The sequence below is a fragment of the Parasteatoda tepidariorum genome, chromosome 4 (genome assembly GCF_982258835.1).
Source record: "Parasteatoda tepidariorum strain Cologne lab strain chromosome 4, Ptep-v5.0, whole genome shotgun sequence".
Taxonomy (NCBI): Eukaryota; Metazoa; Arthropoda; class Arachnida; order Araneae; family Theridiidae; genus Parasteatoda; species Parasteatoda tepidariorum.
Window position 1 is genome coordinate 55296168 of NC_141758.1, and position 17116 is coordinate 55313283.

At 30.6% G+C, this 17116-nt stretch overlaps 1 protein-coding gene across 2 annotated transcripts in view; it reads right to left on the minus strand.

Moving 5' to 3' along the window:
• The window catches only part of LOC107442879 (uncharacterized), a 101595-nt gene extending 89081 nt beyond the window's left edge, over positions 1 to 12514 (minus strand). For both annotated transcript variants that reach the window (XM_016056551.4, XM_016056550.4), the window contains exon 1: positions 9423 to 12514. In XM_016056551.4, coding sequence (XP_015912037.1) covers positions 9423 to 12098 — 2676 coding nt within the window. In that variant the 5' untranslated portion in view covers positions 12099 to 12514. The remainder of the gene's footprint in view (positions 1 to 9422) is intronic.
• Between the last annotated feature and the right edge of the window lie 4602 nt (positions 12515 to 17116).

Genomic DNA, 17116 nt, shown 5'->3' on the forward strand with positions numbered 1-17116 from the left:
TTACTTTTCTTAACAACTGAAATTTAGAATAGTGTGATTACGAAAAATATGTGAACTGTTTGCAATTTCAAATTAATATTGAAATGTACAGGTTTAAAATTTTCTACAGTGAAAAGTTTTCGGAACTTCAGTATTCAAAAAAGTATACAAAAACTAGACGTTAAGAACGTATCCAATGAGCGAGCAAAGCGAGCATTGGATTGCGAAGCAATCCGAAATGAACTGTGAAAGCAGTTCCGGGGGTTGGTGAGCGCCAGCGAGCAGGGGGCGAAGCCTCCTAGTATATCTATAAATAACTAAAACAAATTTTCCCTTTAAACCCACCAGAATTACTTAATAACATTAATATCTTATGAAATACGGCAGATTTGAGCTCAGAAATTATCTAATTTACCTCTTTTGATGAAACAAAATTATCTGTTTGAAAATACCGCCTCGCAGAATAGCATGTAGGAAGCAGCTGCAAACTTTTTAACAGGAACTAGAGCAGGTATCGAGCTCGAGATTGTTATTGTTTACATTTATATTGAAAACACCATCCATAGATAGATGAACAGAAAGAAACTAGCTGCCAGGTGGACCTTCAGAATTCACCGCTTAGCTTTGGATCATCGCTTTACGGATCCCCATGTCATTAAGCACTGGAAACCCATATTGGAGAAAGTAAAAAACTATTATTTTGTTTCGTATTTTTCTTCAAGCATAACTCTGCGACTCAAACAAAAATATACTTAACTAAAAATCTTCCACATTGATTTTTAAAAAAAATTAATAATCCTAACCCATTATTTCTTAATTAATTTATTTATTTATTTCTTAATTAATTATCGATCCTAAAGCATTATTTTTTTCCATGTATAAAGTATTCAAAATCAGTTAATTCGAATCACCAGTTCAGAATTAACTCTCAACCGGTTATGTTGGAACTGATTCACTCATAAAAACCGAAAGATTCTTCCTGAGAAATGTGATTCTTAGATTCTAATGGCAATGTGAATAAGTTCATTCAAATAAAAGTTTTTTATATTCCATAAATTAGAATAATATATCGAAAACAGACTCGATTTGTAAGTCAAATCACTCATTTAACCTCACTAAAGGGAACTTTACCGCTTTTATTAAAACACCGTGCTCTTAAATTGTTATTTTAATGCGTTTTTTAAAGTACAGAAATCAGATATTTACACAAAAAAATTCAGTTTAACATCATTATTAAATTTTAAAAACCAATATGTAAGGATCCTACAGTTTCGCATTTTTCATACGATCATTTCTAACTAATTTATTTATTTTATGATTTTAATTTCGACACACACTGACGTGAATCCAATCTGTGGATTGGAATCAGTTGATTCGAATAACCTGTTAAATACCATAACCAACTTGATTGAAACTGATTTAGTCAAATAAATCCGTAGATAACTATTAAAAAGACTAGCACCAGTTGATTGAAATAAAATTTCACCGATTCCTTTAATTCGAACAAAATCTAAACTGCAAGTTAATCGAATACAGACTCGATTTTTGTACCGAATCATCAATTCATTCGCTCACTGCATAATTTGAGTGACTTTGAAGGTTTGTTTTGCTCAACTATGGCATTGAAAAGATAAAAACAAGACTATTGGAAGAAATGATAATCTATATACATATTTCTTTTATGTGGCACCATAAATTCTGTCTATTGGCAACTATAGTTATTATTCATTTTATTAGCATGTCTTAATTAAGTATAATGTTGAATTGTTAGTTATAAAGTATTTAGAATAATTTTGTATTTTTATGGTACATAATAAAAACTCAATTACGAAGTAATTTCAATTTATTTTTTATACTTTCTATAATAGCAGCTGAAATTTTATACATGAATGGTAGTATGGTACCACATACTGTAATACCAATTAGTGGACGGAGCTAGCCTTTTTCGAGCGATACTCAAACAATAGCTAAGAGGTGCGTAAGGAAGTAGTTCAGCAAGTAGTGGAGCATTAGGATAAGTTTTCAATTTTTCCCAGGACTAAGAGGGAAATAATCTTAAAATATTTGCCGCCTACTATGGCGAAATGCCCCGAACTCATACTTATGGCGGTTTGTATGATTTAAGGGCTGTCGGACAGATTTTTAATTATTACAAAAATGCAATACATGAATAACGTTGTAAAACCGAGGACATCACTTGAAAACAGTTAAAATTGAAATCAAAGAACTGCCACAAGGGCAACCACAAGGCGGAGGAAAAATTTGGTCAACATTGTTTATAACTAATTTTAAGGTGTTAAAGAATTAAAATATTTAAATACAGCTGTGCAGTGCATTATGCTTGGTTACCATTAAAGTTTATATGTTGTACAAGATAGTTTTGAAAAGTGATCAAGCTGGTCAGCGAAAGCAGCTAGTTTCAAATAAAATCCGTTGATTTTCTTTTTGCAGATAGGAATCAGTAATTTTAATAAAGAACAGAAATTTAAGAGTGATTTGAATAAGCAAATCCAATTGAAGTTTAAACAACTCCGTTAATTTGTATAACATGTGGCGAATTTCAATCAACCCTTTCGTGAGAAGAATCATTCTCACTAAAATGGCCCTTACATCCAAATGGCTTTCAACCTTTGCTTTCTCCCTCTCTGAAATTGAAGCGATAAAAAAACACATATGTTTGATAAAAACAAAAATCCATAAAAAGTCATTTTAATACGTGTTACTCTCTCTGTTGTATAATAATGACTTTTTCCCCCAAATCCTTAAAGCGAAATCGATGAAACCGTGTACGATCTCCGAAATTTTTCTTTTCAACTCTCGAGACAGGATCATTAATATTACAGAAACCTTAAAAATAGTTCCAGCTACCTTGACCTCGTTTTGGAGAAGACGAAAAGCATATTAACAGAGGTATTTATTGAATAGCGAAAACTAGCGAATTACTTTCTCCCCCTCTAGCCATACACGTACGACCTCGATATCCAAAGGCTCCGAAGAATGATACAGCCAAAAAGATGGAAGCTCAGTTCGTATCAGTAGGTCATTGTAGGAAGTCACTTTTTATACGGATTTCTAGAAGTTTCTAACGGATATCCAAACAAATACCAAAATATTTAACAAGTCAATATTGACCTCAAACAAGTTTCTGATAAATGAAGAAAAAAAAGAGAGGATAATTTATTTTAGTTAGGACATTGTTTCACGTATGGGAAAAAAGGTATTTTTTAATTTACGGAATGAATTCCAGTTTTAATAAATTACAATATTGTGTGTATATTTATATAATAAAAGCATTAAACTGTTTAGCCATTCTCTTCTATATTTAATCAGAGAAAGTCTCTGACAATTATACAATAGCGAAGAATACATTTGTCTTGGACGCTGTTTTTAAGGTACAGATTTTCTACAACAGCAGAATTTGCTGATGCAACTACTTATAATTTTCTGATGTACCAAAGACTTTATCAATTATTGTTTTGTTTTTTTTTTAATTGCTAACAACACAAAGTATTTCTATTGCAAATATTTGAAAAATTTGTCGCATATCAGATAATATTTTCAGAATAATTAAATGATTTGAAGGTCACAGTGTTCTCCCATTCTGGAACCCAAGTTCGTATTCATAAATTATGTTCACAAAAATAAATAAATAAAAAAGACGCACAAAATAAGTTATATTTCAAACTATTAAATTCTCGTTAAATTTGCGATTGCAAATTTCTAATAACATATCGCTTTTTTTTCGTCCCAAAAAAAAGACTCACTTAAAAATATATTTTTTATTGAAAAAAATATAATGCGTTATATGTAGAAACTTGCATATACCTTCCTTTACAACAATAAGAACGTTATAAGAAATTTGTAAAAATAGTATGGTTCGTGTTAGAGATTTTTAAATTCATAAAAGCAAATGAGGCCCACCAATTATACAGAACAGTAATAAGAATATTTTTCTACCCAATTCATTTTTATCATTATTATAACGAAAATAAAAATTGTACAGAATAAATTTTAAAAAAATAAACTTTATTTTGCAAAGTACAAAAAAATTATCTTTAAAACTAAATGCTAAATTCATGATAATAAATGAAAATAATAATAATAAAAATAAATAATAATAAATGAGGTCCTCGTTAAAGTAACTTTCATCATGTCGATGTGAAGAGTAAAAAATATGAAGAACAAAAATTATACTCTAATTGAACATTTGATTTATCTTTCTAATAATAAACCAAAGTAAGGAATGTTCAAAAGAGTAAAAAATTAAAATCTATACATACACAATACAATTTATTTTAAAAGGTATAAAAAATAACTATTACATTAGTTTTAACCTAATAATAATTTCATTTCTTTCATAAAATATGGAAAAAAAATTGACAGGTTACGAGGGCCCATACCAGACGCGCCTCCCAAGGACATGTGAATGATGAAAAATTTCGAAACAGGGTAATTCATTTCATAAATTAACAGCTATAACTATCATTTTAAAATTTAAAAGTGTTAAAAAGTATAATAAAAAATTTTAAAAAATGCATTCATCCACCATTTACAAGTATCATATTTACTGATTTTAAAAGTACATAGCTCAGTCAAAAAAACAAAAAAAAAGTCTTATTAATTTTTGTTAAAATAACTCGTGGTATCTCTAACTTACTCCACTTTTTAATGGTTTAAAAAATGGTTAGAAATTTAAAATTATTGTTAAAAATGTAACAACTAGCTTTAAATTTTTTTAAAAAAAATTTAATTCCTAAAACTTAATAAAAATTGAAGTAAAAATTAATGATACCAAGAGTTATTTTAGCAAAAATTATTAAAACTGCTTGATTTAAAAATTAAAAAAAACTGAGATTTATGCATTTTAAATCTACAAATGTGAGTCGTAAATTTTAGAATAACCCTTAAGTAACATTCACTAAATCCCATGTCAAATTCTCAGAGTGGGAAAGAGTATGAAAACTACATAAAAAAGGAACATATGATTTAAATATTATACTAATAAACCCCAGTAGTAATAAGAGATTATCCAACGCCACATAACTGTCAGATAAAAACGGTGTTTTTCAATAATTTCCGCACCCTACAAGGAAAAGGAAACGTTTCAACCTGCCACAAGAGTGAAGAAATCAAAAGGAGAAAGAAAAAAAGTGTTTGAGTAAAGTAAAAAAAAATTTAATGACCTAGATATGGCCCCACATAATAACAAAATTCTTCGCGAAATCATCCAGGAAGGTTAGTTCAAACGGAAGTGGGGAGAAAAGGCCCTTCAAAGTGAAAACTGGGGCCCTTTTCCCAAGATAAACTTTTTTTTTTTCATCGGGCCAATTTTTGAATTTGAAAGGATAGCCAAGTTCGCAGAAATTGCGGTAGTGGTAAGCAAAAACTTCCATGAAAAGTGTCTTGAACAGCTGTCTACTTTCTTCTATTTGGAAAGTTTGCCAACGATCGATTGAAGACTTTAAGCAAGGCGACAGATTTCATATTTTTTCTTCGTTTAAAATTCTTAACGTCACGAAACAGTTTAAATTTTTAATTATATTATAATTTTACTTCAATAGAAAATACTGAAATACTTACTATTCTCGAAGAATACTTAATGGAAAACAAAAGAAACACAATAATCTTGTATCGTAATAACAATTTAGAAAACATCAAAAGAGAGAGAGAGTTAATTTCATATTTTCTCCAAATAAATCCTATAAGTCGGAAAACAAGCCTTTATTATCAATTATTATAACAACTGTGATTTTTTTTCCACTACGATGCTTCGTAAAAATAATATAATATTATAAGCATCGTTGAACAGCCGACCCAACTCCGGGTTTACGACTACCTATGTTCAACTCCGTAACCTTGTAATTTTGAACCCAATCCAGAAGACAAGGGAACTCCTGGATCAAGTATCGAGAGAAATTTGTCTTCGTGGAGGACTTTTTGATGGAACTAACCCGTATTCGCGGTCCAAAGGAAAACCACTACCCCCCCCCCCCACTGTTAGCCTGACTATAAGGGGACTCTAAACCATGATTTGTCTACCACTGAGAATATTTAACGTTAGCACTGTGGTCGGTGCGAGCCGGGTGCAGAATTCGTATCGACCAACCATTGCTGGGATTCAAACTCGGTTCACCTCATTGGGAAGCGAACACGCGATCCCCTGAGGCACCACGTTTCAAAAAATATATATAATTAGGAAATTTTGCATCAATAAATCATTTGCACATTTTTTTTAAATCAATTGCAAATTTTTAAAAGATTCGGGTTTTTTTGAAGACCCTAAAAGTATTTCTTTTCTGCATCACTTCATTCATGGCAGGAGTTATTATTTTCTTACTCTTGCTATTCTTGTTTACATTAGGGCTTATCCTTATTTACGTTGGGGCCGTAGTTGGCTACCAACCGACAAAACACTCAAACATTACATTTTTGTAATTTATTAACTTAATCATTAAAACCTTAAAACTACATCGTCCGTTCAAATCAAGTTTCATGCATAAAGGTTTATTTTTTCTAAAAAATATCTTGTCTTAAAAATTATTTAAAAACGCATATGTTGAATTTAATAATTCTTGAAGTAATTATCAAATATGAAATTTTTTTTTAATGAGCATTTTTTTCAACACCACTACCTAGTTTAAAGTTTTTAAGTCACGTGGATTCTGAACAGAAAAACAAAATGTAACTTAGTTATGAAGCAAAAAGTGTGAGAAAAATTTTAAAAAAAGGAATTAAAATCTTAATAACTTCTAAACAAATTGGAATCTTGAAAAAAAAAAAAAACTTTTGTTAAGTTAGCAAATAAAAATAGCCCTTTCAGCACTCCAAATTACAACTCTAAGGCAACATTTCTGCAAATTGCAGAGTGGTAGTATTTTTTGCTATAAGTTTAACTGTTAATAATTCTGGAACTAATGATAAAATGTTTAAAAAAATAATTTTAAAAAAAAAATTATCATACTCTCTATTATTTTTCGATTCACCCTGGTAATTAAAAACCTTTAGTCTTACAGTTTTTGAGTAGTCTCATAGTTCATAGTTTTCAGTTAAAATGTAACAAAATTTGAACATTAAAAACAGTGGTGGCGGCTTTTACGTTTTTCTGATCGTTTTTCTGAAATCAGTCAAACAGAATTCATTGAGGTACAGGATACTACTAAGGAGATATGCATTTAATAAGAAACTTAAGACATTTAATAAGAAACTTAGGAATCCATTTTCAATGAGCACTGATTTTTGAAACTGCTCTTTTGGTTGGTGTTCTACCAAAACAAATTTGAATTTTTTTTCAAAAATTGAAAAGTTAAGAAGAAAAATTAAAGGAATGCACTCCTGGTGCAAGCTCTCAAAACTTATTTAATATTAAAAAAAAATATATTAGAGAACAAAATACCCATTGTTAAGAATTACCTCTACAAAGTACACATTATTAAGATTTTTTTCTTTCAGTCTCTTTTTCATTAAATTAATACTATTGATTGAACCAAATTGATAAAGATGTGTTGTGAATTAGGCAGGTAATGAACACCTAAATAAAATCATATTGACACACAGAAGGGAAAATAGATACAGTTCCAATTTGTAAAATTCAAGAAAAACCCACGTTTTAAAATAATTTTTCCTAACAGTTAAATTTAACAGTTTAATAAATTTCAAAACAATGAGAATGAGAATCATAAGTTTTTCTTTAAATGAATGTCAATCGATGATTCTCTCTTTTGTATAAATTAAAGTCAAAATTAATAAATCAGATTAAGAATGCTACACTTCATTTATAGAGATAGAAACTATTAAAAACTCTCTATTTCTGAGCAGTACATCCATAGGCACAAATTGCCAAACAATTTTTCAAATAAGTAGACAAAAAAATTGGCCAAGTAGAAGTCAAATAAAACTAAAGAAACAATAATACATAGCTAAGTCACAATGGCTCAGAGGATTGAGAGTACATGCCCCATTGAGGTGACCTAGGTTTGAATCTCAATTCTTGTTTATTTGTGTACCATATTTATTTGTATACCTTGGTCCATATTAACCACACCACAGCACTAGCATTAAGTACCAAAATGCAATTTGACAAAATTTACAATCTTTAAATATGTTATAAATATTTAAACTAATAATTTAGATTTAATAAAAAAATTTATACGATAAACAAAAGGACATTATTTTGGCAATATGTTGCACAGTCCTGAAAAATATGAGCAACTCTTAAAATTTGCCACTTTGAACCCAAAAAGTTTGAACTCATACCTTTTATAAGAACTTAATGATTTGAAGAAAATTTCAAATAAAAAGTTACAAGTAATTTCTTCTACTGCATTTGTCTATACTAGCATCTTTTAACTTGCAAGTCAACAAAATTGTGCCTTGCCCAAGAGATAAACAAATGAATGAAGTATACAACTTGTAGATTAAACAAAGCTTCTTAATTAATTTTTGACTAAGGAGTAAAATAATCAACAGGAATATTCCATACTAACAAAAACACAAAGTGAACAATTCTGTGATTGAATAAATTTACAGAAAATAATAACAATTAATATGGTTTCCATAGAAACTTGGATGAAACAAAAGCTTTAAAAAAATTGAATACCTAGAAGATAAACATATAAAATACCTTTTTTCTTAAATTATACTCATAAGAAAATGTTTAAATTTTTATGTACTTTCATTTCCTATGGTTATGTGACCAATAATTTTTATAAAAATTACATTTTGTCGTTTGCCTATAGTTATGTTACGTATTAAAATAAATATAATTAAAAAAATAACAATGAGCAATAAACTATTAAGAACATTAGATCACATTGGTATTTATAGAAGGACACGTAACGTGATCCTACATTCACAGCTGTGTAGAAAGTTACCTTTTAACAATGTATAATTAGTTAAAATTAGAGTTATATTCTAATTGTTGGATTCAAACAGGATATAGGAAAAATTTTATAATGCACAATTTTTAAATTAATTATAAGTTAACTTCACAGCATTAAATAACAAAGAAATTTAAAAAAAACTCAATATTAAGTCATTTAATTAATGATCACGGGGTACTAAGTCTAAACTAAAGTCGCACAAACCACAAGTTAAGAGAAACAATGTCTGAAGTGGTTAATTTATGTTGATTAATAAATGTTGACACCTTACATTCTCAAGAATAAATTTTGTATTTTTCTTTTAATAACTAATTCAAAAATAACAAATATTAAGTATTATTTTATACTATACATAATAATTATAATATACTAATTAACATAATTATTATATAATAATCAATATAATTATTATATAATAATCAATATAATCATTATATAATAATTATTAATTATATGTATTATTAATAAAATTTATAATTATTAATAACATTTATAATTAAATATTATTAATAATTATAAAATGTATTAATAAATATTAATAAAAGATAAGATTAAGATTCTCACCAATATCTGGCAGCCTCTACTATTTTCATCATCAGGGGGAGGTTTAACAACTATCCAATTATACATTCTCATTTCAATAGGAACTTTCATGCGTTCGAAATCCTTCCACTGAGACGTTATGGACTCGTAACAAGTCTGACAAGTCACAACAGAATCACCACTTAAAAGAGTAAGAGCACCGTTTGGCCTTTTATGTTCTAAAAGGAACGGAAAATTCTTCACAGATATACTATGAATTCTCTGGCGATATGTCGTTATTCCACAGATGTAACATACATAGTTATGAGTATTATAACGCCGTGTCCATGGATTTTTGTCCTCTGGGAATGGAGAAGCTTCATAAGCATACCATTGAGACACAAGAGAATGGTAGCAAAACATACAGGAGAGAGCAGTTCCATCATTTGCAAGCTTCTCAGTTCCTTCAGGGGGTGTATGTTTGGACAGAAATGGAAAAAATGGCACACATTCCTCCCCTTTGACATTCCCTGTTGGTTGCGATTTAATGGGAAAAGTTAGACCAGTAGAATTCAACTCTCCACAAACAAAACAATGAATTGGCACTAGAAGTAAAGGTCGTACAAATGGAATGTCCAGTGGACCACAAATACGAGCAGTGGATTCTTCCTGATTTGGCTTAGAAGCTACTTTGAGATCAGAAGAATGTGAGGCCTTATCAATCGGCGCATTCGTCAAAGTTATACTTGAGACTGGCAAGGTATTAACTGTAGTGAGCAATGGTTCGCTAGACGAATGCTTTGAAAGGTCAATTTTTAAATCTGGTGATGAAACCTGAATATGAAGGGCAGCGCTAGCTTCAGATAAACGAGAGTCAACAGGATAATGCCCCATATGTTCCCGATCAACTTTCGTTGTAGCAATTTCATATTGGCGTTGAGAATGGGGCACGTGCGCAGATTCGAAAATTTCCCACTGGTTCTTTAAAAACATAAAACAATGATAACAAGCAGGGATTCTACCATATTGATCAATAAAATTATTTGATTTAACGAGAGAACGCAGAGATGGAAAATGCATGCACTTTTCCCGCGGTACAGTTTCAAGAAAATACACTTCGTCGCTAAATGGCCTTTCGCATAAACTACATTTATCGGGTCCTCTTTTCAAAACATGGCCATGCTCCTCGACGTTTGATTGTGCTGACAAACTTGGAGCATATAAAGAATTCGCAGACAAGAATTCAGATTCCTGAGACTTTGATACAGGTATTTTGTACTGACGTTGATTTATCGGAATTGATGCATGTTCGAAAGTTTGCCATTGATATCTCAACGAACTATGGCACTTGCTGCAAACTTTGACCTGACCGTGAATGTCGACAGAAATGGCACTGGCTGGTTTAGGAAAATTTCTAATAAATGGAAAGTACATATCGTCAGTAGGAACTGTGCTGATCGATATAAATGAATCGCAGAAACTTTCACACAGATAACATGCAAATTTAGACTCTGCAACTGTTTCTTGGGATATACTTTCAAGATGTTGCCTTAGAACACTACCATTATCTGCAACGTTTTCATTTAAAATTTTATATTTACGACGCTCTTCAGGAGTATTAGACACCTCAAACACCTGATATTGACGATATAGAGATTTGTAACATACCGAACATACACTTGCTTTACCACTGGAGAGTTTGTTGGCACCAGGATGGGGGGGTATATGAAGTAGAAATGAAAAATATGGGTCTCCCCTTTCTTGGTAAGCACATATAATTCTCTGAACAGATAACTGAGCAACCATACCACACGTATAACAGACAAATGTTTTATCTCTAACAGGAGTATCATTAACGGGAATTGATATAATACTTTTATAATTGCGCTCTTGGTGTGGTATGCCTTGCTTTTGATAATAATCCCACTGACTAACTAAAGAGGTATGACACTGTTTACAGACATGGACACTGCCATCAATATCTATAGGTTTTGATTTCATTGGCTTAGGGTGATTGCGAAGGCTCGGAAAAAAGGGAAGATGGGGAACCGTGTTAACGTAGACGCTCGAGAGATTCTTTGTTTCTAAACCACACATATAGCACGCCTCGTAGCTCATACCTGGGGACGCTGAGCTGGATGATCGGGAAGAAGTCCTCGTGGAAAGGCTCAAATCGAGAATGTTACTAGCTGCAGGGGCACACTTATCCGGTGCTTGCATTTGGAAACCAAAATTGCTAGAAAAGTTACTGTCTGAATATTCAGCGGATTTTGATTTGATCACATTACAATTGGGTGTAAATTGATTCCTAGGTTGCTTTACTTTACGATGCTCGGTATCAACTCCTGAGCTTGAAGCTTCGAACAGTGACTCATAATCCTGCTGCAAATTGAGATCCATGCCAGCAAATGGTCCATTGTCCAGTCTTTTGAGCCAATATAATCTTTTAGTGTATGGTGTTTTAGTTTTCTCAAAGGAATTCCATTGCTGGTTCAGCAGGTTGTAGCATACATTGCATACTAGAACCCTACCATCCGAACGCATACTTTCAGCCCCTTCAGGAGGTTGGTGCTGCTCTAAAAACGGGAAAAACGGGGCATCTGCATGGGGCTTTGAGCAAATAATATATTCCGCTCTAGATCCAGCACATACGTAGCAAGTACTGATACAACGTGGCTCTTGTTTAACCAACATTTCTCTCAACGTAGTAGACGTCATTTTTTTTTATTCTTCCGAAATTGTAACAATAGCACTTACAAATTATTACACATATATTTAATTATCACAATTAATCACACACGTATCATTTCAGAAACGCGCTTGAACACATTCGTATCAATCACAGATAATTTTAGCAGACAAGTAACAAAGTCACGTCGCTGTCATATTTCTACATGAAAGTAAACTAAAAGATACTAATTCAAAGGAAAAAAATCCGCTCAGAACTCCGGCTTCCATTATTGTTGTACGAGGGTAGTTGCTGACTCTTTCTTTCGATCTGTAAGCATTTTGACAGGGACAATCATCCATTTAATGATGGGTAAACAGAAACACGAGATAAACAACAGAACACAACAAACAGAACGCCGCCATGTTCGAAAACTAGTTCTCATGACATAGGTTTCACTTCACTTCTTCTCATAAGTGTTTTTAGAAAACGAAAGTGATGAGCTCCAAAACTGTTTGTTATAACTGGAAAAAAGGAAAGAAAAGAGATGATTGAGACAAAACTATTATTTTAATTCTGAAAGAATATCAACAAAGGAAATTTTTCAAAACCATATTTCAATATTATTTTCTCAAGGTATTATCCTACTGTAAAATATCAAACAACGCAATGTACTGTTTGATGCCAACCGTAATTTAAAACTAGAGATCAGGTTTCTCGCATGTATATTTATTATGTTTAATGAGAATTTTTTTAATAAAAAAATTTTTTTTGCTGCCTCTCCGCCATTTTTTTACAACAATAAACGTACATAGGCACAAGACAATCAATGTGTCTCTCATTTGCGAACCTATTCAACCACTGAGTTAAGGGGCATTATCAATTATAATTTTAACGCATTTTAATTTAATTAATTTCAGAATCGTGTGTAAACAAAATATTCATAGTAAGAACACAAAATACAAACACTAACTGAAAGAGAGTGGCAGAATTTCTACTTATAGTTACAGTAACACAACAATAAAAAAATTTTTAAAAAATTGTCCCTCTTACCAGAAACGCGTGCGCCTGAATTAAGGTTATTCAGAAACTCGAATTTGAATTTTTAATTAAAAATAAGATGTTTTACATTACACGGAATACTAGAGGAAATAATAAATTATTTCCTTATTCCCAACAAGATATATAATATTTAGAACAACGCATTTAATTAATTTAACAACAGGTTTATTAAATATTGTCTAATTAATTAAACCCAACAGAAATTACTCACTATCAAGGGAACTAGGACAATCTCCTCAGCAGAAGAAAACATTTCTACTCAAAATTATTTGATTAAGCAAAAGCAAGTGGGAAGCAAATTGTTATCCAAAAAAATAATAATATTCAGAATAATTTTTCTATTCTTAAAAGAAGTTTTAATAGTGATGTGCTATATTAATAATCATGGCGATTGTGCTTGAATTAATTTTTTTGTTTGAAAGTAGGCGAAGATTCACGTAAAAAATTTTAAGCAATGCTTTCACAATTTTACTAAATCCTAGTTTGCTTGCTTTTTATTTATTATTATTTTATTTTATTTACTTTTTTATTTTTGCATTTTTAATAAGAGATTTTAATTAATCTTTTCAGGTTGAGTTTCGAGACATATAATTGTGTAATTTATAATTTCCTTTACTATATTTTAAATCACATTCTTCTTTCTTTTTTTTTTTACGTCTTACTTTTTTCAGGTAAAAATTTCGTTCGCATGAAGTTATTACTTTTCCATGAAATTTTCTTTAAACTGTAAATATTCATTTTTCCCTAATGTGAATTGCATATTAACTCCGACTCCGAAAAGTATCTGACTATTGGAAATCATAGTAAGAATTGGAAAAGCCTAAAGTTTTTTTTGAGATTTTACCTGTGCCCAAAGATTTCTTTTACAAGTATAATTCTTAAAAAATATTTATAAAAAAAACTATTTTTAATCTCTTCAATTTCTCTTTTGCTTTATTGATTAATGATTTTTTTTTATAATGTAGCCTGAGAGAACCATTTTAAATCCCTGAACCTCTTTTTATTGTTTCCAATTTCTTTTTTTTTTCCATCATTAGATTTGTTCATTTTTCATCATAGTTGTATTTCTTTTTTTATTATTAGAAGGCTTTTAATGACTAAAAATAACAACTAAATCAATTTCCTGTTTCTGAAATTCTTTCATATTTTATTTTGATAATTTTAAAATAATAAAAAAATATTATTTCTTGATAAATTAAAAATATTTCTGAGATAAAAAATTAATAACAAACACAAGGCAAATAAATTATTACACAATTACTTACACAATTAACTTCTTTTTATACAGTTATACAATTAACAAATAAGCTTATAATATTTGTTGTATTGTAATTTCCAAACGGGAATGTAAATTATAACTGTTTCGATAAAGAAAAAAAAGAAAGAAGAAGTAAGAAAGCATCAGATTAAAAAAAATAGAAAAACCGATTTCAATTTACAGGTTAAACGACAAAAAGGAATTACTCAAACGTGAAATATACCAAGCTAGCTAATGCTTTCATTTTCTAATGACGTAAAATACCTCATGGATGATTAATTCAAAGCATTATTCAATACTCAGTAATTTCATCATATTACGAAACATCAATTACGAATGACTTCATCAAAATGCTCTCAATAGCGTTTTCTGAAGAAAAACTAACAAATAAATCAATGAAAGATATGAATGATGGTATAATGTATAATAGAGTATTATTGGCTGTGCAAATAGCTAAAATTCTTTATTTATTTGCTTAAATCGATTCCAATATCATCTTTTATTATGAATTTTTTGTTCTTTTGAGTAATGTGAGCTGCTAAAAAAAATCAATTAAATCACAAGAATATTTTTTCCAAATAAGCATTAGGTTTGAAAAATATCTCCCTATTGTTCTCTTTAGCGCGTTATACTGTGTTTGAGTAAAACTTAACACAGTCTGAAAATGTATGCAGATATTAATATACAACGTCTAAATGCATTTTAGTTTTTATAAAAACTACTAGAGTAAAAACTTAAAAAGAAAAACAAACGAAAAAAATGTGCAAATTTATTTTGAAATCTTTTTTGTTTAGAATGCATGCTAGTTAAAGTTTTCTATTAATAAATACATTATAAAACCAAAATTTTGGTTATGTAATTGATTTACAAAGAATAATCAACAATTTAAGTATTTTTCTTTTTGCTCATAAGCAAAAAAAAAATTTCATTCGATTATGGAAGGATTTTTTCGAACCGGGGTAGCCCAGTGTTCAGAGAATCGAACTCAACTCCGTTAAGATCCATCGAGTACATGCGATATACATGCTCATAAAATCTCCTTCCCTCTCAGATCTGTGTCTAAACTAAGGAAGTGGCCCCGCTAATGACTGCTGCTGCCATCTATCCATGGGGTTCCGATATAAGACGTACTTTCATTTTGCGATGCTCTCTTTTCAAATGAAAGGCGCATTTTTCTGATTTAATTTGTAAAAGGCCGATAGCTGGCGGGCAGGGCTTGTCCAAGTGTCAATGGAAACAACAGGGTTCCTTCAGCAAGTGTCTCGCGTGCAACTAGTGACTCGACGATGACATTTTATAGTGTCTCCCTAAATTAACTCTTTCTGTTTAATAGGATTGTTTGATAAAAAATAAATGAAAAAAGCCGTACAATGGCAGGTAGTTCAGTTGCGTCGCAGAGGCTCAGGCAAAGAATATATAAGTGAATCACTTATATATTCTTTGGCTCAGGTATAGAGCTCTTACCTCCCAGTGAGGTGACACGGTTTCGAATCCCAGCGATGGCTGATAAATACGGATTCCGCACTTGGGTCACACCGACCACGGTGCTGACGTAAAATATTCTCAATGGTAAACAGATTATGGGTTAGAGTCCTCTTGCCGCCAGACTACCCACTATCCGTGGGTTTTTTTTTGTGGTTTTCTTCTCCATGCAACGCAAATGTGGGTTCGTTCCATCGAAAAGTCCTCCACTGTGGCAAATATCTCCTAATACTTGGTCCAGAAGCTCCGTTGTCCTCAGGATTTGGTTCAAAATTACAAGGCTGCAAAGTTGAACAGTGGTAGTCATACACTCAAAATTGGATTATTTGTTCAACGACGGTTATAAAATATAAATAAAAAAAAATAAAAAAAACTTCAGTTGACAGTCAGTCATGCGAAATTTGTAACTGATTCTTTTAAACAAGAATGACGAAGTAGTTTAGCGTTTTACTAAAAATTAAACTTAAGAAAAAAAGGGCAAAAGAGACTAATTCGCCAAACAACACAAAATCAAAAATGAAAAAACGTTACCAGTTCAACTTTTGATAAATACTTAGAGATTTGCGACTACGAAAATTTCGCTTTGTTCTGTAAGATGTTTTCAATTTTCGAGAAAGAAAAAAAAGCTATGTCATATTTCAAAATAAGATCAAAATGGCATTCATTCCTATTGTAATTTTTTGTCTGGGTGAAAATCCAATTAACTTTAAAGTGTAAAAGATGGAGGGGAAAAAAAAAACTTTTCCAAACTCTGAACAAGCATTAGTGTTTAAAAGAGAGATTAAAACCGTCTTTAATCAGTTTGTTTGAAGATAAATCTTAAAACATGTTATTAACTTAAGACGAATGCGATCCAATCCCGATAGACAAATAACTAAAAAATTATAATTACATAAATAACTAAATAATAATTTTAATCCCTACGTTGTAATGATTTATATTATACTAATATACATAATCGGATGTGACTTGTATATTAGTATGATATTTCTATACCCTTATTTAATGCTTCAGGCATTAGTAAAAATGTATGAAATGAATTGGAACTAAAATTCTGCTAAATTTTTTTCAAAATATCAATATGTTTAAAATTTAAAAACTTAGTAGGCTTTGTAGAAAATAGCTGCTACCTCTTATACTACCTTTTTCGATAATAATAAGGTAAAATTGTTTGAAGTCGCTCTTGTGGGTTAAAATTAAAACCAGGTATGATAATTTTACCTATAGTGAGTCGTCTATGTAACTTCTTGAACTATTTAGTTTTTA